Below are 25,662 nucleotides of genomic sequence, written 5' to 3'. Positions count from 1 at the left end.
TAGCAGCTCTTTAATTTGTGGCTGATTTATTGACCAGTTTAATCTACGATTGCTTTTATTGCAGCTCGGCTGTCAAAAACAATACCTTTCATTTATAAATAAATTTCCAATTTTTTGCTTCACACACAAAAGGGCAAAAGTTGTCATTTACACAAAAGACCCTGCCGCCAATAAATATGCATAATTGAAAAACAAACAGAAGCTGCCAGTAATTAGATTAATACAGCTGCCACAGGCAAACAAACGCCTTTTATTTTCAATAATATGAAGTTAATATATAAACGAATATATGACCTGTATTTAAAACAAAACTGCTCATACTAAGTCATAGCCTGTTATGCCCCCGCATTTTCCCAATTCAGGGGTATGCCAAGATGGAAAGGACGCGAAGCGGAGCCAATAAAATGGTGTCCTGCCACCGTGCAGCCAGTCCAATGTTGTGCGTCGCGACGCCACTGCTCCTGTGGCAAGAAGGACTGGCTGCCACTAAACTAGCTGGGACAACAAGATGCCACTGGAAGTTCGAGTAAACGAACCATAACTGAAATTGCGCATACGTCATGTGCGCCATGCACCCACCGACCCACCAAACCACCCACCGACTCACGCACACAAACACACTGAAACACACACATAGCGATGCGAAAACAAATACAATGACAAAACTCATTAGCCGGGTTGCGTGGGCGGTCGCGGTAGGTTATGTAGTGTAAAATTTTATAAATTGCATGCGGCTTCACGGAACCGAAAAATAAAAATAATAATACAAAAATGTTGAGCTAAAAGCCCCGACGAAGTCGCCGACTTGCTGATGTCAACATCAATTTGTGCGGCACGGCCGCCATTCTGTTTCTGATTTATTTTCAGTTTCACTTTGTGTCCTTAGAGCGTGGAATCTCGGTGCGTGCGTGTGTGTGTGTTTGTGTGTGTGTTCGCATAAAAGGTCGGAAAATGCGAGTGGAAAACCCCCACCCACTGATGTGATGAACGACAGACAAGAACCAAAAATTTGCCAGATGTGACCCTGAATGAGTCTGGTCGCCGGCTGGTTGAAGTTGGCCAACAGTCATTAGGCCTAATGTGCGGCTCATTTGAACTGGACCCAAAGCCCAAAAAGGATATCGATCCAGAGTTAGTTAACTTCCATATCCCAATGCACTTTTCACTCACATCCAATTACTCTGCAGACGACACTAAGCCATGTCGCAGTCAATTGTTTCGGGGCTGCCAACCCACATCTGAACATCTGAACATCAGAGTCAACTGCCAGGCAGTTCGCATTAGGAGCATTTTCCACACTAGCTTGACACTTTCTCCCTCCCTCCTTGAAAGCATACAGGAGTTTGCCAAGGACATGCCCCGAAATTTGCAGAGCATTTCGACCCCACTTTCGCCCCAAGAAAGCCTGAAATATTTAAGCATTCAAGGATTGGGTGCGTAAATGTGTCACCTGTGCTTAGCACATTTCCTGGGAATCGCATCTGATTCAGGCAGTTGGGTGCAAAATGTAAATGAGAAACTCAAATGACAGAAAAACCTGGTGGGAAAACCACTCACAAAAGAGGGTCGATCACAGATGTACTAAATGAAAAACGTAGAGTTTCGATAGCCATTCAAAAATAAAAGCTTCACACTTCATAGAGATTTATCTCGGAAAAACATGCAGCTGGAAGAAAGTATAAAAATATTATAATTGTACATTTATATTGACTTAAGATCATACCATATATCATGTATTTCGCCCTCGCACCTCAAGAGTATTCATTTACGACCCTGTCAAGTCGAATGCTCGCAAGCATTGTTGATTTTCCAATATGGTATCCCTGGGAAAGGAAAACACTGGCCCAGTTTGTTTGGCCCGGCTCTTGACTTATTGCCACCAGTTGGCAGTTGGCTAAAGTGCTTGTATGCATAAGTTAATAACAATCATTACTATCGACAGCTCCTGACTGCCTCATCCAGAGCTACACTTTGAGGTTTGTTGGCAAACACGCTACCATCTTATGGTAGCAGAACCAAGAGCTGAGAACTCTGGGCATATGGTCGCCTGTCATTCCTCATCTGCATCCCAATCCCGCCCACGATGAGGTTGACAACTGGCAAGGGCAACACGACACAGCGGCAAGTCAAGTAGAGCTAACTAGGGTCTACTTTGCCGCCTGTCGCCTGTCGTGAAATGTGTCTGTGGCTTGGGGGTTCTTTATAGTTCGTGCCACTCCCCAAACCCCCAGAACCCAATCCAACCTATGGATACCCCACTCAAACCCAGCCATCAGGCATCTACGACGATGACGAGTACAAGTTTTTGCACCACACTTTATTATGGGATGTGAAAGAACACGGAGAAAAATTCCTATTCATCAAGCACACTTTGTATGTTTATGCATTTTCTATATACAGGTTTAAGTTACTTTTCATTTCTCGCAGTGTTACAAGGGAAGTACCAGCTTGATGGGGAAAGAGTTCACTTGGGGTTGGGGTTGGGGAAGCACTTCGTTTGTTGCTTAAAAGCGTCGTAATTTGATTGAATTTGCGTTGATTAAGCGTATTTAGCTGTTGGCAAATTATGAATGTGTTTAATTGCAAACTCACTTAATTGTTCCGAGAAAAAGACGAGCATCGCAAAGAGCGACTCTGGGTCTCTATTATGGTTTCGGATTAACAGAATTAGCGTGTGTACGAATGCATCCATCTACAAGGCGGCGTCCTCTGTACCCCAACCCCATCCCAATCCCCATCTCCATCCCCATTCCCATCTCTCAGTTTCGAATTTACGAGGGCGATGAGATTGCCGACAGCCTTTGCGGTTTTAATTGAAAATGTTGCGCATACGACATGTTGCACGGACACACAACCGAATCTCGCCTTAATATATGAGCTTTCATTGGAGGACAAACTGGTTACCAGTCGCTGGCATAGAGAAAGTTCATCTCAAGGCTGTTGCGTGCTTAATGTGGTCGAGTTTGCCAACTTGACTCTGATTATGCAAATGCTGTAAATGAGCAAAAGAGCTGGGGGCAAACTCAATTTGTGTGTGCGGCTTGCAAATGAATTCTGGGCGGTGTAAACACTGCACAATATGATGCAGCAAATGAAAAACAAAGTTCGCAGCCAAAGTTCAAATTCACGGTGCAGTCAATTTATGAACTCCAGCTCAGCTCAGCTCAGTCCAGCCCATACCATTCCATCAGCGATTCCCAGGCAGATGGCAAATTAATCCATTACTAGGCCGCCAAGTGGCCCGTAAATTGCAGTTTACTCTGACCCATCAGCCACATCACTCACCTCCATTCGCAGGCCATAAACTTGGCCAGTCATGGGCAAAAGCGTGCCAGCCCATGAACGCAAGAAAAAAACGAAGAAAAGTGCGGGAAAAGCGCAGAAAAGTGTTTGACTTGAATGAAGAAATACGCTCTGCCGGCTATGAACATGCGTCAACTTTGTCAGCTTTATCCGCGGCATCGCATTAGCACCAGCTGTCCGCTGTAGTGGCTGCACTTGCAGAAAAATCATACCAATCGGTCATTGAAAATAAACAAAATAGTATCCTTAAAATCCCTATCCACATCTAAAAACATACAGTTTTCCTACGTCAACTGCTTTGAAAATTATGTTTTTGGGAAACATCATAATACTGTGATTTTTAAATTGCATAATTTTTCTCTGTGCACCTGCGCAGCAGTGGCGACACTTGTACCGCTGCCCCGTTGAGCGGCTTTCTCCTCTTGGCGTGGCCATAAAGAACGGTCGCATTATGGCAACTAGGCCGGTCGGCCAGTGACCGCAGCGGCACTTAATGGTCGGCGGGCAGCTCATTAAAATGTCAGACAGCGTGAAGTAATTACGATACTCGGCAAGTTTGCACTTGTTAGAGGGATACCAGCGCCCTCCTCCCAAGGGAATCCCCGCCAGAATCCATTGAGTTGCTCCTCGTGTTTCATGGCTGTGGTTTATGTGTTTTCCCACTTTATATCTGCTTTATTTATTTTTTCTTGCAGGCGCAAGGACAGCAGCGCCTTGCAGCGCTCGGCCAGCATCGATTCCTTTGCCGAGATTGTGTTTAGTGAGTCGCCACGCCCCTCGCTGGCAGTGACGGGACCTGGTGCCTCGGCCTCCGCATCCGGCGGCCCCTCGCCATTCAGCAAACGTCCTTCGGCCAGCAGCCTGTACTCCACCTCAACGTCCAGCTCCTTCGCCTCGCAGGTGCAGGCCCAGCTGAATGTCAATTACGGTGACTCGACACTGGGATCCGGATCAGCAACGGGTGGACCGGGCTCGGCTCACCATGGCGCATCTGGTGGCGGCAACGGGGGCAGCAGCGCCAGCAGCAGTCGACGCGAGAGCATGCTCAGCCCCTCATCCACGCGCCGCTCCAAGCTGACCAGAATCATAAACGGTGAGTGCGGAAAAACAGATGCGGAATCCAAAAATTTCTACTTTGTTGCCAGGCGATGCGTGCCGTATCAATAGATAGTGCTGTCCAGCCAATCTACTTTCTTCTTACGCTTTAAGCACTCTAAAACTCAACTTTTTCCTTACAGCTTATGCTTTGTAGAATTTTATTCGAAACCTAGTGACAACAATTATTACGATAGCTATAAATTGGAACTTAGGTGGGATTATAAGTGGTTCCGTTGACCACCTATACACTACCCATCTGCTGAAGATAAATACATATATAGGAACATTAATTATATGAAAGATGCGTACTTCCGTTAGCACATTTATGATCTTACTTTATTCTCCCAAAACTAGCTAGATAGAACAAAAAAATCCTAACTCACCCAACACTGTTGCGTTGGGAAGCTCACTTCCTGGCCAGAAGGGGAAGTGGAAGTGGACGGAAAGAGCTCGTCGTTCTAGTCATCGGTGGCTTATTTATTTCGCTGCAGCCGGCTGATTGAAATTCAAATGCGCACTTGAGTTTTCCGGATGGAAAGCCGGGCAGGCGCGGAATTAAATCGATTGCCACTTGGGCCAAGTGCCCGAAGCTGAAAGTCTAAAAGATTGAAAATCGCAGAGCGGCGCGCATAAATCAGACATTCGATTTAATGCAGCGAATCTGCACAAACTTTGTTTAAAGGTGAAACATTAGCATAGACGCCGATGAAAACAAACTTTCAAGGCCTTAAAATACTCAACAAGCAAAAGGTGAAAACTTTTCAGGTAGTGCTTCGTGGTTCAATCCGTTGAAATGGTTACCAGGATAAAACCAAAAGTTGTTCAAAATGCTCCAAGCGGCTTCCCTAAAGCAAAACTTCGTAGCCAAACTTTTCCTGGAAGTGCACTTCAAAGCACAGCCTATCGGAGTAGAAGAAATGAAAAGCCGGAACAAGGCTACGATTAACACAAATCAGTAAGCCCAGCGGATTATAGTTACATATTGAGAAATAAGCACATGCATGTACAACTAGACTTCAAATAAGATATGATGTCACTGCAATTATCCAGTTCATTTTACTAAAGTAATGGGGCAAAGCTGTAAAGCAAATTATATATTATTAAGTATTTTCCAGATAGTATTTCTCGTTTCATAATTGATCAATTTATAGTAATTATTACTGTGTAACTGCATTTATCGGTTTCTTCGAGGAATTGCCTGTGATAAAAGATTTAATAAAGCCGAGCTTCCTTTCAAAACCCCCCATGGAATATGCTTTTGCTGCGATAGCAAGAAATAGACTTTCTGAGAGCATGCCTCTTCTCTCCCATTCACAATTCCGCTTTATCGCTGCCCCCAGCAGAGAAGCCTACAAGTTGCAGCGCCACAAAAGAGTAACCTCCAGTGCTGACCACTTTGCATTGAAAACATACAAAATAGCTAGATCTATACAGGTTTCTAGCTAGTTTTATGAATATCATACCACTAAAATGGCGTCTTCTTGGAGACCAGCGATTAACTGTGAAGCGCTGACCATTAACGGCCAACGCTAACGCCAACGCAAACGCCGACTGCGACGCCGGCAGACAACAACTATTATTCCCCACGATCACGATCGCAGGCGCAACAACTGAAAAGCAACTTGCTTTTCTCATTTCTCAGTCAGCGATCGTCTTTTGAGCGGAGAGCGCACTGCTTGTCGGCGTCGCGAATAAGAATTTCCCCCACGATCGTTACTGTTTTGAAAAAAACGAGCGCTCCAATTGGTGAATCCCTTGATTATAATCCAAATCCAATAGATGGATGTTTTATTATTTGTTTGAAAGTGCTGAATAAGATCCCGGATTCCTGGTGAATTTGAAAAATTGCGCAAATGAAAAAACGCGTCTCTTTGCGTTTTGTTTCTGCTTCGCTTGCTGCGCCTGCGTGTGTGTAAGTGTACGTGCATATACCCGCTACCTGTTTGCTGTGTCGCTGTGTGAGTGTTGCGAGAGGGAGAGAGATCAGTTTGTTGGTGTTACCTGTTAAAAAAGAGAGAGCCAACGAAAAGTGTGTGTGTGCTGCTAAAGAAGTGTCAAAAAACTAAAGGCGTCGCTTTCGTTAAAAAAAGAAACCTTAAAGTCAAAACAGTATTTAAAAAAATACACACAAAAACAGCCGCGGGGCAAAGAGAAATTCGTAGTGTGTGTTTATTAGCAATGTTAATTAAATATTACGTGCCAGTAAAAACTGCAATTTGCTGGGAGACAGTTGTGCTCTAACGGTAATTGGATTGCATGTCCAACTTTGTGGGAGCCGCCACAACAACAGTTGCTCAGGCGAAAGGAAAGAGAGGGGGCAGCGAAAGTGAACTTTTGCTTTTGCGGCAGAGAGGGACGGCAAGAGAAAAGGGAACGGGAGAGCAGGCGAGAGCAATTTACTCACGTGTCTATCAAAATGTCTCCCTTCTGATGCGTCTTCTTCTTCACTGCATGCCGCCCCCTTCTTGATGCAACATAATTATTTACACTCCAAACAATTCAAATTATTAACAAGTTGGTGCATTAACACAATAAAAATTAGATAAACAAAATTAGCTTGCCTGGTGTCCACTAAATTAAATCATAACCCACAAATTAAATTTAAAATAATCTATGAAATACGCAGCATAATTGAGTTAAAAGTATGCTGTCAATAAAAAAAATTTTTCAATTCTAAAGTTGTATTCAAACTTAAACCGAATAGTTTTCTCTCTGTGTAAGCTCTTCTCTCGCTCGCACACACACAGCCACAAGGAACTGCAACTGTAAAAAGCTTTTTGCAAGCCGACTGATCTTTGTTGTTGTCTCATTTGTTGTGTTGTTTTCACAGTCGACGTTTTCATTAAAGTGGTTTGTGCAGCAATTTTAAATACGCTCCCCGCACAATGAACAGGTAAGCAACGCACACATACTTCACCTTTAGCACACACACACACACCCAAACCAGAGACACACACTCTTACACAAAGGCAGCCTCTTTGTTGATGTTTTTTGAGTGATGGTTAGGGGGTTGAAGGGGAAGGTTGAAAAATATGCAACGACATGAAAAACTTCAACTATTGCAACATTTTTGCGTCGTCTTGGCTTTTGTTAACCAAGGTTTATTCACACCGCAGGAAAGTCAAAGTTGTCGGCGTCTGAAAAGGAAAATGTTTCATCCGTTAGTTAGGAAAAACCCGGCATTATAAAAAAAAAATCTCGCCAGCTAAGTTTTTCATTTCCAACTGCGTTTTCCCAGCGTGCATGTTGTGCCTTGCGGTTTGTTTACTGCACTTTCTGCCGCTGACAGCTGCAAATTTGGCTCAGCACGCAATTTTCCTAGGCCACCAAGTTCCATTTTCCCATTTTCCATTTTCCACCCACTTTGCTAGCAATTCAAGCCGAAGTTCACGCTGACCATTAATATTTCAACGGTTGTTTTTAGCCATTGTTTCTATCTTGGTTCGTTTAGCAAAACAAAATCGTAAACCCTCCATTGATTCCGCACATAGAGTTCAAAAAACGAATGTATGAGTTTACCTTTCAGCCAAAAAGTAGTACAAAAACAATTATAATAAAACATCAATAATAATAGTTAGTTGCTCTAAAGCATGAACCAAAACTGTGCACTGAAAAAATTTATCATAATAGGGATTTTCGTCTATTATTCATCTATTATTATCGATTTTTCGCTATATACATTTTTTTATTTAAAAGAAGAGATGCAATTTCTCCCAGTGCAGCCAAGTTCCGTGATCCATAGTCACCTGTAAAGTGGATGTTGGTGGGGTTGGGAAGGAGTAGCGACCCCAAGCACTTAAGAACACCCCGCAGGCCAAAGTTTATGTTTGCGTTTGCCTTCGCTATTCTATTTTATTTGGAGTTGTGCACTTATTAAAAAGTTTTAAATGTTTGATTAAAAAGAATTCATCGTGAAATTTGTTGTGGCACATTGCTGGCAACTTTTAGCAATGCCTTAAGTTTGTTTACTTATGTACATATAGCCCTCCACCGCTTCCTCCGCCCATCTTATAGTTATCGCATTTGCTGGTTTTGGCAGCTCAAAAACTTGCGCAGCTCATGGCTGAAAAATAAACATTGGAAGGCAACGAAACAACAAGCGCGCAAAGATATCAGTTGTCGTCAATGTGTATTGTACAATAAGTATGTCTGCAGATAAGGTAGAGAACCCCCAATCCCATAGGTGTGTTCCCCATGATTAAGGTAGAATGTGTGATTTGAAGCGCTCTTTAGCGAAATGGGGGAATAGCGTGACTTGTGCGGTAACGAAATTTGAATAAGAACCGCTTTTATATGTAGCTCTAGAGTTCGAAAACAAAGGGGGAGCTCTGTCGTATGACAATTCTCAGTCTCTTCCAAAAACGTCCATTCAATGCCTTCATTAGCAACGGATCCAGAACGACAGCGCCCACGCCTGAGTCATTAAGTTCCCAGAAATGCTAATTTTTTAAAGCCCTGCCTGTAATAGGAGCATATCTTTAAAGGCCCTCGCATCGATTTTCAAATGTCGAACAACGCGACCAACGAGTCGTGCAAACTGTAACACCATAATGGTCTTCAGTTGGCCCCCCAACTCCCTTAACTCTCTCGGTTTCTAACCCGCCTGACCCCAGGTTATCCACCGGTTACTAAAGCTATGTCTATGGCTATTTCCATTCGGTTTCTATGTGTGTTCTCATGGCAATCGCTTTACAAAGCAGATAAGCAAAGCGAAATCAATCAAAAGACTTTTATATCAAACAATATAAATGGAATGCTTGCCGTTGTCGTTGTCGTTGTCGTTATAGCTGTGATTCCCTACATATCTTCGACGGCTGAATTGAAGTTGCGTTTGTCACGTTTGTCAAAGAACGCAATGAGCACGTATAACCCACACGGCGACCCCCAATACCAACTCCAATCCCAATCCGATTCCGATTCCGAATCCCTCAAACACGGCAACCGGGCGGATATACACAGTTTGTAGATACAGATACAGATACAGATACAGCTACAGATACAGATACACATAGGAGAATGCAAATGAATGGCTTTGGGCTACGGGCGGCACATATGTCAAATGCTCTGTGGCAGCCGCAGAGAAAACTTGTGCGACTTTTGAACTTAATGCCCGCAAAGGTCACACGAACAGGCAGTGGGACACACACTTGTATTGGTAGTGAGTGACCCAAATGTACCGATTAAGCTTTCTTACAGGCTAAACTTGGTCTCCCGAGCAATTTGTAACAAGGCCAACAATTTTGCGAACCGTGAAAGAAACGCAATACCAATTTTTACGAGGAAGTTTCATTTGGAAAATGTAATAACGTGAACAAAGTGGCTCTTTATTAGCTCGCAAAAATCGGGAGAAATGCCAATTTCTTAAAAGGAGAGACACGAATACGAGCCCCAACCACTATTAATTCGAACAGCATGTGATTTTTGCAGTGTGCAATGTTCAACACACGATAGTTTCGATACTATTACAGATAGCGTATGTCAATGTATTTTTTCTTAAAGAGAATTTTGTTCTCTTTACGATGATAAAAAAATATTTCTTGTATTTACAACAACAACAAAAATATGAGTACTTTATTCAAAACGTAGACTTAAGAGATAAGAAAAAATTGACCACTATTAATTCGAACGCTGCTTAATATAACAAATTAATATAAATTAAAATTGTGTAACGTCACCTTTGGCCTGTATTACACATTTAATACGTTTTGGCATTGATTTCAACAAATTTTGGCAATGTTCTCGAGAAATCGAGTCCCACATCTCTTGCAATTTTATTTTAAGGTCAGAAATGTTCCTTTGTGGCTCATTGCGAAGCTTTCTTTTCATTAGCCACCAAATATTTTCAATGGGGCTTAGATCAGGACTATTTGCTGGCCAATCTAAAACCTCCATTTGTTTATATTGAAGCCAATTTTTTGTTGTTTTGGCTGTGTGCGATGATGCTCCGTCCTGCTGAAAGGTGAATTCACCACAGTCTGCCAGTTTTGGTATTGATGGCAGCAAACTATCTTCCAAAATATTAATATATTTTGCAGCGTTAACCGTTCCTTCAATAAAATGTAGTTTTCCTAACCCTTTGGCAGACATACATCCCCATACCATAAGGCTTGCAGGAAACTTTACTGTCCTTTTAAGGCAGTCTTTATGATATGCTTCTCCCTTTGTACGGATTACTCGTTTTCTTGTATCGCCGACACTTACATCAAATTTAGCTTCATCGCTAAATATGATGGTGTCCCATTATTGTCTTTGAGTCCAAGACATCCTTTCACGAGCCCATTGCAAACGCTTTTTTTTTTGACGAAGCGTAAGCAAGGGTTTTTCCTTGGCCTATGAGTCAGATAAGTTATTGGTTATGATATAAAAAGTATAATAAAACATACTTTATAGAATCCATATCCAATATTTTTTAACTGCTGTCGTTTCACAGTTTTTCCAATTTTCTGCGACCACTCTGAAGCCAAATTTCTTAAAGATTGGCGACGATCAGACTTGACAATTTTGGCCAGTTCCCTTTTGTCACGGGGTGTTATTGCTGATGTTCGGCCTCTTTTTGCGATATTACTTTCAATGTTCCCAGTTTTCTTGAACAATTGAATAACCCCATGGACCGACGACTTAGACAAGTTAAGTTGTTTGCTTATATCTGTGATTGTCTTCCCAGATTTATAATAATCCCTAATCAATATTCTGATTTCGGTGCAAATAGGTTTACCACGTGCCATCGTTGCTAAACTTTGACTGATCTGCAGTAATTTAAATTTTTTTGCATTCTGCATTGTGTTATTATTTGCAGATTTTAACTAGATAGTGATTCCGTTAGATTGGTTGCTTTTGTTTTGTTCTTCTTTTGAGATAACGGTAAGCTTGCGCAGCGTTCGAATTAATAGTGGTCAATTTTTTCTTATCTCTTAAGTCTACGTTTTGAATAAAGTACTCATATTTTTGTTGTTGTTGTAAATACAAGAAATATTTTTTTATCATCGTAAAGAGAACAAAATTCTCTTTAAGAAAAAAACATTGACATACGCTATCTGTAATAGTATCGAAACTATCGTGTGTTGAACATTGCACACTGAAAAAATCACATGCTGTTCGAATTAATAGTGGTTGGGGCTCGTACTTTTTTGGAAGAAATTGTGCCACGTATGCGAGCATAGCTCCAAATGAAATTTTCAAAGCACGAGTGGCTTTTCAGAAAAAACATGCTGAAATAAATACGATGCAAAACCACAATTGACTTAAGGGCTTGAAAAATTAGTAAGTTCAAAGTTCTGTGTTGATTCCGAAACTTTTGCTGTGTGCGTATTTAGACCATGTTAATAGTGCACTCCCTTTCCCCCGAACTCTAGTCCCATATCCCGCATAAACTTTTCAATTTGCAGGCCAAAAGTCTAAAAACCCAAAAAAGTACAAATCTACGCAAAAAACGAGATCCCTTTATGCACGACAGATTTGCGCCTTGACCCGCACGAAGGAAAAAAAAAGGAGAGAAATCCCACAGAAAACCGAAAAAAAAAAAAAAAAAAAATAGTCAACGGCAAAAACTTTGTGCAAATCGCGCTGGATTTACATAATTTTAAATGCTGGCTTATTGGTTTGTGTTTGTTTCCACAGCGGATCGGGCGGAAGATGGCCGGGGCAAAAATGGGCCAGGAAGTTGGGCGAGTCCGAGTGACCCGGTCGAAACGTTTATTGCCATTTTGGCTGGGACTTTTTCGACCAAGAGAGTGCGTTTTTTTCTTCCATTTGGTAACTGTGATAGCGACGAGGGTCCAATTTGCATATCTGATTAATATGAATACATTAGTTTCGTGATTTGGCACAGTAAACCAATAGAATTAAATGCGTTTGCTGATTGCAGAGACAAAGGTCAAGTTGAAAGCTCCACTTACCCGCCTGCCGCCACAATTTATCCGGCAGAAATGCCTTTGAGAGAGGGGGTATGGTTACTTAAATTCAATTAGCGTTTCCGCTGAACTCCTCATAATGCGATTTGCACTCGAAATCAGAGTCATATAAAATATGCTTTTTGTTTGCGCCCGGCTGCCTTCTGCCTCCACTGGCCTTTTCCTCATTTCCAACTCGAGACTCCAGAACGAGGCACATCCAGCGTTCTCAAAGCTGCTTTTATTGAGGAAGCGGCAAATTTATTTAAATTAAGTCGAAAATGCTGGGCTGCTCACTCGGTTGGCTGCTTGGTTGCTTGGCAACTTGTCTGCCCCTCGTAAGTTTGCTAAATGTGTGGTAGATTTGACAATTATGACAGCACAGAATGTAAGATAAATTCTGCATAATTTACGGGGTTTTCCAGAAAGGAGAGACGACGACTCCCATTATCGGGACTCCCTTGTCGTCTCCATTAAGTGGATTATGTTGTTTTGTCTACCCGAGAGGATTTGGGTGGCCAGAGGATTCGATGACCTCCATCCCGTCCTCTCACATCATTGGATCCCATTCCAACGAAGCTGTCGTCGAGAACGTTCGCCGTGATTTATGTTGGGCAATTTTGTGCGGCGTAGCTTCATAAATTTTATTATCCTGCAATTGCAAAACCGAGTGCCCAGGGCATCAAGTCTCGGCTCCCAGTTCCATCTCCAGCATTTTTTCGTTAGTGTCACTCTCGCTTTTTTCAAGTTTATGGGTCAGCAAATTTTATTTATTGCACACCCCCAATTGACAGTTTAGGTTGATTTGAGGGGGCAGGGGCAAAAGTTAACTCCCTGATTTTATCACTTAAATAGCCCTAAGCTAATCCGCTTTTGTTTAAGAACTGGGGTTTCTATTGACGATAGAACCAAATACCATTTTCAATGAAGTTGGTATGATTCATAATTTGGATTCTGCTTTAATAAAGCCATATACATATTTTCAAACTGCAAATTACCTAACTAGGGTAGCAAAAATAAATAATAACATATTATCTTTTAAAGTATACTTTTTAATACATGTTCATCGAATATAACCGTGTGCTTAAAGCAAGGAAAACAATCAGAGAATAGCTACAATAACAATAACGCAACCCACTTATTAAATTGCATAAAATGTTATTTAAAGGTACACATTAACTTAGTTAAGAATAACGCAGACAGATGGTTGCTAACAAATACCAAAGGTGTGACTATTCAATCGGGCTGTGAATCAATGTAGAAATGTTTCTCAAAACCAGAGCTTCAATCCGAATCTAAGTCAGAGGCTGGCCTGAGTCACCACAAAAACGCCCTTCGTCACTGACCTCGCCCAACGTTTAAATATTAATAGATGATATCCGAGTCACAATAGCTCTCAGCATTTTCGAGGAACTAAGGGGCTGTTGACAGGTGGACCAAAACGAGCGTGCGACACTCATCCACATGGGGACATTGTTGTCTAAAATTAGCAAACAAATGGGATTCAAACCGAAACGCACACGTATGTATGTACAAGATAGAAGCAATTTGAAAAATGAAACCAGTTTCGCTGCGATTGGGGGCGCATACTCGAAGTCTCGTATGGGTCTTTCGATTTCGGTGTTCCAATTAGTTTTCCATTTTGTGAGGCTAATCAGGGACTGACTTTCGACGACTTCTAGACGCGACGTAAATTTCATTTATTCCATTTGTCTTCATTGCTCGGGGCGACGACGACACCTACATGTACCCTTAGGTGTAGACAGACATCGATAAATCAGGGCCAGGACTCGACGACAGCGATGCATTTGTCCTCCAAGGACCACAGCTGATTTGTTCTTGCTTCGCGACGCTCGAAATACCCGATAATTGATTTTACGACACCCGCTCACCCTCGCGGATGCAGAACAAAGGCATCCTAAGGATTTTCAGGAACCGCGACAGCTTAGGCGAGTTGTAAGGCAGGTATAGGTAGGTTTCTGTATGTAAATGCGGACCCAGTCTAAAATTAAACCAAAAGCGCGAAGCCCAGTAAACAGGGATCAAGTAGATTGATATTTCCTGAAAACAACATTTGGAGGGTAGGTAGCGCGTCGGGAACTCAGTGAGCGAGAGAAAGAGAGCATTGAGGTACCAAAGCGACCCTCTTTATAGGAAGTACTTTGAGATACAGTTGCGGAAAGTATAATAGGAGTTGCCTTGGGTAAATTTTGCAAATCTATTATAGCACACTAAACATGAGTCAATTTAATTATGTGATCAATTATGCGTATCTTATCTGCCCTAATCTTTTGACATGAAAATAGTTGCTCTTATCAGTGGGTAATCACTGATGTTTAGGGCAGCCAAGTTAATTTGTAACAAATGGCACATGCGTATCTTAGTTTTAGCATTGGTCTTAATGGTTATCATTACAATATAAGCATACTGATTGCCTGAAGTTCAACTTTATCATACGAATTGCGTGCAGGAATTCTATGGCTTATATGTGGGAGCTCACATTCGAGTGCTATTTAGCTGACCTCAACTGTAAAGTGAGAGATCGTGAGGGATAAACAGGACCAGAGAGAGCCTGTGATCCAGAGAGCCTGCGGGCTGTACAATTGCTTCTGAATCACGTCCACTTCTCTTGTCTGCTCTCAGTTTGAGTTTGAACCACGCGACGCGCACAACGGAAAATCCACGCATAAAAACCCAATCGAAAAGCGGGAAACCTCGTCGTACGGAGGACATGCCTCCTCGTAAAAACTAATACAAAAGAAAAGCCGTATTAAAAAACCATAACAAAAAGTAGAGTGCTAACATTGCTGTGACCAATGGAGCGTCGCAAGGCTCTCAGTTCGTATGCCAAGTTCAAGGATCAGCAGGAGGCGGCGGCGGCAGACATAATGACCCCGCGGAAGGACAATGAGAGCGAGGACTCGCTGCCCGCCTTGCGGCGCTCTCACTCGGTCCGTTCCTCCCTACGGCGGCTAAAAAACAAGCTGCACAGTCCCGCCCTGCCAATGCAGTCTCCCTTTAAGCTGCGCACCCAGCTGCACATGCGCAATCGCAGCTCGCGAGGATCGGCCACCTTGGACAAAAGCAAAGCGGCCAAGGCACTACGCATGCTGGGCGATCTGGATGCAGTGGCTGTGCTGACCACCAAAGTGAAGGGCAAGAACGAATTTGTGCCGCTGAAAAGAGCGATGAACTCCGATTCCTGTGACCACGATGAACTGGGCATCGAAAGGCTCATGTCCAGCTTGCCAGTGGGTGCAAAGCTGCCCCGGAAGGCTTGCAAGCTGCTCCAGATCCCCGAGAGCTACTGCCGGCGAACCGAACTCGCACCGAGAGCCACACTCGACTCGGATCTGGAGAAGACCTTGAGTGGCGAGGAATCCAGTGGCGTGCTGGCGGACATCACTCTACATGCCCAGCAGGGCATCTATGGAACGACGCGCATGCGCACGGCCACGATTCGGAAGCCGATGCCCTATCTGAACAGCCGTAGGTGTCCTTTACGCCCTTCAATTTAAATCTTTCAAAGATCTCAGCAGTGTGATTGCATATTGTAAACAGTGCAAAGTGGTATATGAATTTGAAATCGTTGTGATTAAGATTGTTGTGACTAATAGCATCTACTCTTGATTTAGTTAAAAATCATTTGATCCAGCCATTTAAACAAATTTCACATTTGAAGAACTAGTGTAGCTAAAATGTTCCCATGACGAAAGTGAATGTCATTCTACTTTAAAAACGTTGCTGTTCGAGTGAATCAAATCTGCTTGGGAAACCAAACAACAGAAAGCGGATTCAAAGGAATGTTTATTTTTTTATCGAAACTGATTTTCTACCTGAATTCTTTGTAGGTGCCTCTTAAATCCTACAAAAAATGAAATGGTGACGAGGAAGTTATTACCTGGGGAGACCTAAAGAAAACAAAGATTGTTTTTCAACTACTCTTGAAAAGCTTTACTAAAGAATTTCGTATCCCCTTAAAAGTGTATGCATCGCTTTAAAATGCATTTCATGTGTGCAAAATGAGTTGTTCGTGCATTTTCTTCTAGCCAATAAAACTCCCATTTGGTGAAGCTTCGGAAACGACTAAAACAGTGATTCAGTGGAAGTTCGTGTTTGTCTCAGTTATGTTTCAATGGCTTTGTTTGTGTTTTGCCAAACTCTTTTATTGCCCATCAATCGAGATTTTTATACCCTGCAAGTGGGTCAATGACCGATGCCAAATGGCCTGTGTCATATGAATGGAACGGCAGCTGTGGGTCTATTTCAAGGGTAGGGTTTCCCAGGGCAGATATTCCCGTGCTTTATCATTACATCACACAGCGATTTTTCTTGGTAACTCGTTTGCATATGTCTTTGCCATGCATTCCATTTGTTTACGACCATCGGCGAAACCCGTAAAACTGGTGGGAGATTCGAGGCTCGAGACTCGAGACTAGGAGGATGAATATTCATTTCACGAGTGTGCATGAATACGTAGATACACATGCACGTGTACGAGTATATAAAGCAGGCTGCACACATGTGAAGACAGTAAAAACTGGCCTAATCCATGACCAAATCGGGTCGTTAATGTTGTGCGCTCTTGCAGATGCTACCACAGCGATAGCACCAAGCTCTCCAATATGCCGCAGAAGCTACCGATGAGCAGCTGTCTGCGTTCTCCGGCGGTCTTCGTCCGCCAGAAATCGTTTCACACGCTCAACGAGCTGACCAGGTTCTGTCAATTGAAAGTGTCCCCGCATCGGGCCACCGCCACCGCCACCGCCCGATCCACAGCCACCTCCACATCATCGTCACCATCAGCATCGCCAGCAGCGGCGCAACAGCAACGTCGCCACAGCCACTATGCCATCGATGGTAAGAGATCGGTAATTCTCTGGCTGCCCTTAACCCGTATATATACATATCAACATATAGTGGATGAAGAAGCCCCCATGAGGGGTAATTAAAAAACTGAGCCACATCATATCATCGTTAATGCTTGCTCACACAACAAACCATATATATATCTGCTGGGCTATGGCAGCGAATTAAAGTCAATTGAATGAAAATTGGTGGGTGGCTGGTTGGGTTCACCGACTGCCCCTGGGTGGGTGGGTTTGTTAATTCGGGTCCAGGTGGGTTGGCTGCTTCACGGATACCACATATAACACACTACAACACACACATGCTCTAAAACACACACATGGCTTGCATCCACAACGGTTTGTGCATAATTAATTTAATTGGCTTTGGTCATAGGCAACGGCATTCCCAATTGCATAGAAAATAATAGCGGCTATGAATAGGAGTGAACGGCATTAATGTTTAATATTTAATTAATCGCAAGCAGAAACGACAATTACTGTAATTAAATTACATTTCCACACACATACGCAACGTGGTGCTCCTGGTCATTTGCCATTGTAAATATATGCACACACACATCTGCGTTTTATTTCCACATATCCTTTATTTGATTTTCATTTTTGCATTTAATTTGATTTCCCTTCTTTATTTGTATTCAACACAAATCACGATATTCGCACAGACAACATATTGCCGCAAGATAAACGTGACGCTGACATCGATAGTGTCAGGCTGCGGGAGAAGGTGGTTAATCCCAGTGGCGGCATCAATAACAACCAGGACAACTATCCCACCTACTATCCGGCCCCATTGCTGTCCACCAGTCGCTGGTCGGAGCAGTTGACGCAGCATGCGGCAGTAGCCAAGATACGGACAGCCATCTCCTGCCACTCCCAGGATCTCAAGGAAATGGAATTCCTTCTGCCCCACTCACGTACCGATTCCCAATCGAATTCCCAATCACAACTGTGCATTTCGCGGCACTCGCAGCCCAAAAATGCCAAGCTACGGGATGATCACGATGAGACGGGCTCATCGGAATTGGATTCACCACCCCTGGGCGATGAGAATGCCTCGGCGAATGGCCAACTTTCGGTGCACAGGCAGCCGATACAGCTGCGCAGTAAGATCCCGGGAAACACACCTCATCCGCGGAGCAGCAAAATGTCCAAGAAACAGCTGAAGTTGGCCCAGGCCCAGCTGGACAAACTGACGCAGAACAATCTGCATCTGCATGGTATGACCCACAAATCCTATCCACATACATGGCACGCATCGCCACCGTTTCTAGTCTTCTTAAGCTTATTGCTAAGTTTGGAAAAGGTTTGCCGCAGAGTACTTACTTGATTTATTTCTTCACAGCTCTGTTCTCGGCAGTGGAGCATGGCCACCTGGAGAAGGCGCGCACTATTCTGGAGTCCACCGACGTAGATGTGAACAGGTGAGCTGAAATCCTTCCAACTTAAGCTGGACATATAGTAACCGGTCTACATAATCCTTTTCAGCATCAATAACGATGGCCTATCTGCTCTGGACTTGGCGGTGTTGAGCAATAACCGCTCCATGACCAGGATGCTGCTTCAGCACGGCGCAGTGGAGGGCTCTCAGTGTAAGTGCCTTGTGATTCGTCTTTCGACTGTTCTTTTCATCGATCAATCTCAATCCGCAGTTTCTGTGGACACCATTGGCACCAAGCTGAACGGCTTGCTCAAGGACGCCGAGTCGCGAATTCACGATCTAAGTGGACCGGAGGGCCTCTGCCCGCCGGTGTTTGCATCGCGTCCCTCCATCTCGAGCATCATAATTGGTGAGTGGTCGTCGAGTCAATTGGAGAGTGCACTTAATCAGAATCTAAACTCGTTCCCTGCAGGCAATTCAAGCGCATCGGTAACTGGCTGCACGGGTAGCGAGGTGGAGAAACAGATAGGCATCTGGGAGCGCCGTGTGAAGGGACTGCGGCGCCTGCAGCTCGGCTGGGATCAGGCCAGGCCGCCAGATGCACCCGCCTCCGTGGTCGTCGACGTCACTGGCGACAATTCCATCAGCGTCCAAATCCTAGAGCCCTTCGAGGGGGCCATCGGCACGAAATTCAAAGGTAAGCCGCAGGAACGTCGAGTGGCAAAGGCAGTGGCATGGGACTTGTGATTGTGGTTGGGCTGCCATGTTGCGGTTAGAATGTGGTTCTGGATTCGATTCGCGTTGTCTGTCTAATTTTACCCGCATACCCGCTTTAACAGAATGGTAAAAACAAATTGAAACACATCACAAAGGTTTTAAGAGATGAACATTCGGCTTTTAGCATTTATATGCAATTATATTAGATGTTACCTTGACACTTTGGTTTCTTACAGTACAATGGTCGACCCGCGCGGATTTCAACAACGTTGTGGGCGAGAGTGAGCTGCTGGAGTGGATCAGCTTCCACGGCACGATGGGTGCCCAGTGTCACATATCGGGCCTCACCCAGGGTCGTCGCTACTTCCTGCGAGCCGCGTGCGGCAATGTGAAGGGATGGGGAGCCTATCGAACCTCTGTGCCAGCTAGCGTGGTGCCCTCAAGTAAGTTTAAGCTTTAATATTCAAATAGACACCGTGCTTAACTCAAGTCTCTTGTGCAGCTTGGCGGGATTTAGACAATCGAGAGGACCGATTCGTGGGTCGTCACCGAATCCTGGACAATCTATTTACCGCCGTGCGGTTGGCGAGACCTGCCGACGTATCCGAGTTGACTTTGGATCCCGCGAGCGCCCAACGACGCAATCCCAAAAAGAAGACTACCATCAAGCAGTTGTTCTCGGTAACCACCAAGTTCCAAAAGACACTAAGACGGTACGTAATAATGGAAATTCCGATTTAGAATTTACTTACTATTTATTCATTTCCCTTAACAGCGGCATTTACTTCTCTTGTATTGTTCATTGCGATGATAAAGTACTGGTCACCAGCGAAGACTTTCCACCGGTCATCGAGGTGGATGAATCCTATCCCAGTGCTCTGCACATGGATTACTACTGGCTCATGAAAGTGGCCTGCACTTGGGAGGATGTTAAGTCCCTACGTTCCGATATGGAGCGCAATCTTACCTCCGCTGTCCACTTCCGCACCAAGCTTCTATCGGCCGTCTGTCAGATGCAATCGGCCCTGGGCATAACGGATTTGGGCCAGCTTTACTATAAACCACTGCGGGATGCTCAGGGCACTGTGGTCCTAACGTGTGTGCAATCGGTTAAGAGCCAAAAGGCCGTCTCCATCCTAAACTCTAGATGGGTGCCAGTCAGCAAGCTGCAAAAGAAGCTAGGTGCTCTACACGAGGACTACACTATAAACGAGCTGCTCATCTCCTCGATTGGAGATCAATTGCACTATCAACAGGCGGCGCTGCAGCGTTTGGAGCCCGGTCTTTACCTGGGCTACCTAAAGATGCAATGCTCCATGGACCAGATCCAGGTGGTAGTGCCCGTGAAAACGCCGAATGTCTTGCCCCACTGCAAGGTGCGCGAAAACAGCCACATAACGGCCGAGGAGTGGCAAGTGCTTCATCGTTGCAGTAGCGATCCACTACGCCTGCCGTTGGACTTCAGCGCTCAAGGGGGAGATGCAGCTTCCGGCGGAACAGCAACTACGGAGGTGCAGCGCCTATTTTTATACGATCTCACCAATGCAATGCACAAACTTTTTGCCAGCATGAACATCAAAATCGCTGATGCAACCACCCACCGACTGTATGATGTCGAGGTGATTGAGCACAGTCCAGACATCAGTTTCCTCGTGGTGTGTCCATCCGCCGAGTCCTCGTGCGCTGTGCCCGGCCAGTCTGAGTTACTGCTCCAGAGGGATGACTTGGCCAGCTTGAGTATCCAGGCCTTTGAGATGATACACCTGCGCACTTATCAGTCGGCCATCATTCAGAAGTACGCCCGTTTATCTTGCATCCTTGAATTGGATACTGCACTGGCCACACATTCACTTCGCGAGGCATTCTCCAGCAGTGAACTGCAGGCGGCCAAGGAACGTTTGGCCACGCTGCAGGAGCTCAGTGCGAGTCTTACAATTGTGTGGAAAAGTGTACGATGGCTAATGGATGTGGTGGCATATGCGCGGAATAAAAACGCCCAACCCTCGCTGGCTATGCGAGAGATTCTGGATTTTGCACAGCAGAGACAGGATGAATCGGTAGCAACATCGGCTGGAGGTTCCGCTAACAAACAGCTGCTGCAGCTGCCCATCCGCGAGAGCAAGTTTTCCAAGACGGGCCAGGGACGAGGCAGTTGGCCGGGTCCGGGAACTAGTGAAGATCAATCGCAGAACAAACCGGAACACTCCAAGTCTGAACAGAATCTGGAACTGAGTGCTATCACTCCAGTGGAACCTGCAACCAAACAAGTTCCTACACAGCAGCAGCCGCAGCAGCAATCGCAACAACAGCAACTCTTACAAGTTTCCAACATCAGCGAATATGCGGGTTCGATATGCTCTGAAGTATCATTTAGGAAGAACAGTGGCGACTCCATGAGCTCCACCTACACGTCCCGGAGCTTCTACTCTGCCGTGGATTCAGCCTCAGATGGAAATAGCACAAACAGTGTGTTTGCCATTCCGCCTTCTCGTTCCGATGACACTCTAGCAGATGCACTGCGCCACTCGCAAGCGGTAGCTGCGCAACGCAAACGAACCAGCTCTAACATCGCATCTCATACCAATCCCTTGATTACGGTGCACAGCTCCAACTCGGCTCCATACCTGGCTGGGTCCAGTGTGTCCCTGAGAAGCGGCAACGGAGCCTTCGCAACGGATTTGGAGCACAAACCCCTGAAGCCAGCGACTAAAGCAGCATCGAGTGCGAACCTGCGCGAAGGTGGGCCCTATTTGAAAAGCACGCTAGCTGAGCTACGAGCAGTCGGTGGCGAGGAGCCGGTAGCCAGTACTTCGAAGGCCTCATCGATGAAGAGCTTGTCACGGCAGAGCAGCGAAGAGGATTCAGCCAGCTGTTCCAGTCTCAATGCAGAACAAACATCGGGGATTATTCAAGTCTATACCGCCTACAGTACGGGTCTGGCCAGTGGAACCAGCTTAAAGATTCACGTAACACCAAAGACGACGGCCCGCGAAGTGATCAACCTGGTGGTGAAGCAACTCAACATGGCCGTGGTTCTCAAGGGGAACAATGGCCCCATCTATGGACCCGAGATGCTAGAGAACTTTTGCCTGGTGGCGGTGATTGGAGCAAGGGAACGCTGCCTGCGAGATGACTTCAAACCGCTGCAGCTGCAGAATCCCTGGAAGAAGGGGCGTCTGTACGTGCGCAAGAAGCATGAGCTGCTGGCGGCCATCGAACACTCCAATCGGAAATCGCATTTGATCTGAGCAATCGGACTCAAATCTCACTGGAATGGGAGAAGCATCGAAGGAATGAAGCACGCTATACTGTTAGCGGTGACAAGAAGATCTGTAGAGATTTAAAAACTTAAGATATAGGTGCCCGAAAGTAGGCAAAAATAATTTGGTACACACACCTTTGATTTTGTTTTTGAAACTTTTGAGATTTTTCGGCTAGCCGGTATTATCGTATGAGCCGTTCCGATTCTTGTTAAATTTAGTTATGCTTTTGTTTTTGGGTTCATCCAATCACCATTCCCAACTCCTTATACCCTCTCCAGGGCAATGATCATTGACCAATTCCAGAATTAGACTGAATTACTTATGTATGCTGCAATGGCAAACTGATGAAATTGTAATTGAAATGGTATTATATTTTCAGTAGTTATGCATTCGACATTACCCAGGCAAACACACACACAAATCGGAATTAACAAATAAAGATTGTTGTTAGTTGTTCTAGAGTATTGAAGGTTACGCCCGTACATAAGTAGTATGTATGAATGTTATATAAATATTATGCGTGCATCAATGTATTTTATTGTATGTATTGTAGTTTAGTAAACAAATGTTTTGATTGTATTTTTGTGGCATTTTTTAGGGGCACATTTTTTGATCTAAATGTTAAATCGGTAAATCGGTAAATACGGAACACAAAACCAAATCAAATCGATGGCGAAACTCAAAGAACAGATGTCAATACGCATTTTAAGTGTCACTCTTGATGTCTTTCATGTGTGTGTGTGTTCTTGAAAATTGCAATTCCATCGGATTAAACAAATAATTTAGCTGTAATCAATTGCTTAGTATGTAAACAAAATCACCGCAACAAATATGATAACGAAACCGGAAGATATTTTTTAAAAATATATTGGCACAACTGAATGTTGAAAAAAAATTATAGGCAACTGCAAATTAAAACTCCAATGTTTGTATTTATTAATTGTAACACTGATATTTCCAAACCCGAAACCAATATACTCCACTCAGCAATTGGCTCACCGAGATTCCTATACTTTATCATCCCATTCTCCTAATCCATTTCCACAATCTACTCTAACTGTTGGCCCCACTTAGAAACCGTACTATTAACGTGGCTATCTCAATGTGCAAATGTGTCTATAAATAACTACTCTACTCTGTACTCTCTCAATAGGAAATACCATAAGTAAATTAGATGAAATTCTTCAGATACGCGTATATTGTTGTGAACCGGTAGACAAAGAAGCAGTTTCATTGTCAAGCTCATAATGTCCCAATTAACTTGAACTTATTTCCATTGGACGACAAGTCGAATTTAGATTGGAGTCGCAGTCGCAGGTCGTGAAAAGTATACATTTTGAATCTTATGAGAAACTAGACAAGAACACTTACTTTAAAAGAATGTGCAACACAGAGTCCATAACACAGATATCGAACTATTTATGATGTCTACGACCAACAAACGATTTTTGTACGTTTTTTTCTTGTTTTTGAGATGGCGTCAAGGGGCGATTTTGATACATTTTTTACTCTATGGTTTACCAGTCCTAGGGCTCGACAAACAGCAACGAACGTAGTTAAGTTCTGACCACAAAAGATACCCACGATATTGACCTGACCCCCTTGCGTTCACAGCCCGGTTTCAGATTTGTATTACCGCCACCCAATTGCCTCGATTCGATTTGATTCGATTCGAATAGTCCCCAGAATGGTCGAAAGAACAACAACGAATGTAAACAAGTTCCAAACTGAGTGGCCAGTTTCAGTTTGTTAATTCGGAATGCCAATTAAACGATTTCAATTGTCAGACACAGCGTCCGTCCCCAGAAAAGAAAAAAGAGCGTTTGATTTTCGAATGGAGCGAAATTATACAGAGTATTATTTTGAATTGCGATTCAGTGAGATTAGTTTTTACGATGCAATCCAATTGTAGATGTAGCTAATTGTTAATGGCCCACAAAAATGCGAAATGTAAATGTAACCAAAAGCATTGAACGAGTCTTTCCGCATATGAGCATGCATAATACATCAACGCAGATAATTCCTGTAATTAGATATATCTATAGAAGCCGAAACTTATCAAGTGTAACTCATTATCGACTACCTGTGTACATTTATCGTGTGTTAATGGCCCTACATATATACGATGCACTCCGAATATGGAGCTACAAGTGCGGGCAACTAGCTATGGTAAGGATAATGTGTGGGTACGAAGCATTCAAAGAATATTCAATTAACTTAATAAAGACTCAACAATTGTTATGGTGTAATCCCAATCGTTTGTTTTGGTTTTTCTAATGACGGCTTGTGGAAAGTTCTGGATTCCAGATAAATATATGAGGCATACAGTAAAGTGCAAAATCATTCTGAGTAAGTCAGCCGGAACATAATGATGGGTCGCATATAATAGTGAACGTATTTTATAATCCCCGCGTTACGTATCCGCCCTGTGGGGCGCAAGGCTTATCAAACAACACTGCACTTGGATGCGATTCCGACTTAAATAATAATGGAAAAAAATGGCTAATGATAACGAGCTGATTACGCCCGCAATAGCTGTAAAATTTCCTCAGTTGGCAAGATAATGTCCAGCGATTTGATTGTATTCCAGAGGTTTCTTTCCAACGTTTGAACGTTTTAGGCAACATGTTGCCAATGTTTATTTTGGTGGCCAATGCGTCATCGCATCGCATGTATAGATACCACATACTTAGTGACGAAATGAGCCCGGAGCTGTAAAGATCGGGAAACAAGTTATATTGAGTCAGCTCCAGCTATCTCTCGGTGCTCTTGCTCTCTTTCTATTGGGGATTTTTGAAACACACAAGTCATTCTGTTGGGAGAAACGGCGCGATAATTGTGCGCTGTATTTGTATTTCCCTTGCCACAACACTCCCATCCATTGGTATGTGTATTTCAAGTACATTTATTAAGATACATACATTTGAATCGGCCACATGGCTCTTGAACTTTAGCCCCAAATTACACGTTCCGTTTCTCACCCAACTTACACCTTCCTACTGGCCAGGCTCATTTATAAACCATTCGTCCACCAACTCCCACCACTTGTCAATTAAATGCCCCACTTAAAGGCCTTGCCGACATATTGCCTTCACTCAAATCTCAAATCTCGAATCTTAACTTAACTAACTCAAGTCGTATAC

At 43.9% G+C, this 25,662-nt stretch overlaps 1 protein-coding gene across 6 annotated transcripts in view; it reads left to right on the top strand.

Moving 5' to 3' along the window:
- The window catches only part of LOC122620351, a 33,423-nt gene extending 8,715 nt beyond the window's left edge, over positions 1 to 24,708 (top strand). Inside the window, exons 1-11 of one of the 6 annotated variants that reach the window (XM_043797774.1) lie at positions 6,062 to 6,313; positions 7,232 to 7,294; positions 16,882 to 17,150; positions 17,824 to 18,378; positions 18,504 to 18,582; positions 18,647 to 18,750; positions 18,811 to 18,948; positions 19,012 to 19,236; positions 19,493 to 19,699; positions 19,759 to 19,969; positions 20,032 to 24,708. In XM_043797774.1, the coding sequence (XP_043653709.1) occupies positions 7,287 to 7,294; positions 16,882 to 17,150; positions 17,824 to 18,378; positions 18,504 to 18,582; positions 18,647 to 18,750; positions 18,811 to 18,948; positions 19,012 to 19,236; positions 19,493 to 19,699; positions 19,759 to 19,969; positions 20,032 to 22,504 (4,269 nt within the window). In that variant the 5' untranslated portion in view covers positions 6,062 to 6,313; positions 7,232 to 7,286 and the 3' untranslated portion in view covers positions 22,505 to 24,708. Of the gene's footprint in view, positions 1 to 3,998; positions 4,397 to 6,061; positions 6,320 to 7,231; positions 7,295 to 16,881; positions 17,151 to 17,823; positions 18,379 to 18,503; positions 18,583 to 18,646; positions 18,751 to 18,810; positions 18,949 to 19,011; positions 19,237 to 19,492; positions 19,700 to 19,758; positions 19,970 to 20,031 lie in introns of those variants that run through there. The other 5 variants (XM_043797773.1, XM_043797775.1, XM_043797776.1 and 2 more) reach the window with 5 other exon arrangements.
- Positions 24,709 to 25,662: the final 954 nt, after the last annotated feature.

This window comes from Drosophila teissieri, chromosome 3R, assembly GCF_016746235.2.
Source record: "Drosophila teissieri strain GT53w chromosome 3R, Prin_Dtei_1.1, whole genome shotgun sequence".
Lineage (NCBI taxonomy): Eukaryota > Metazoa > Arthropoda > Insecta > Diptera > Drosophilidae > Drosophila > Drosophila teissieri.
The sequence above is the reverse complement of the archived record's forward strand: the minus strand, read 5'-3'. Positions and strand labels throughout refer to the sequence as shown.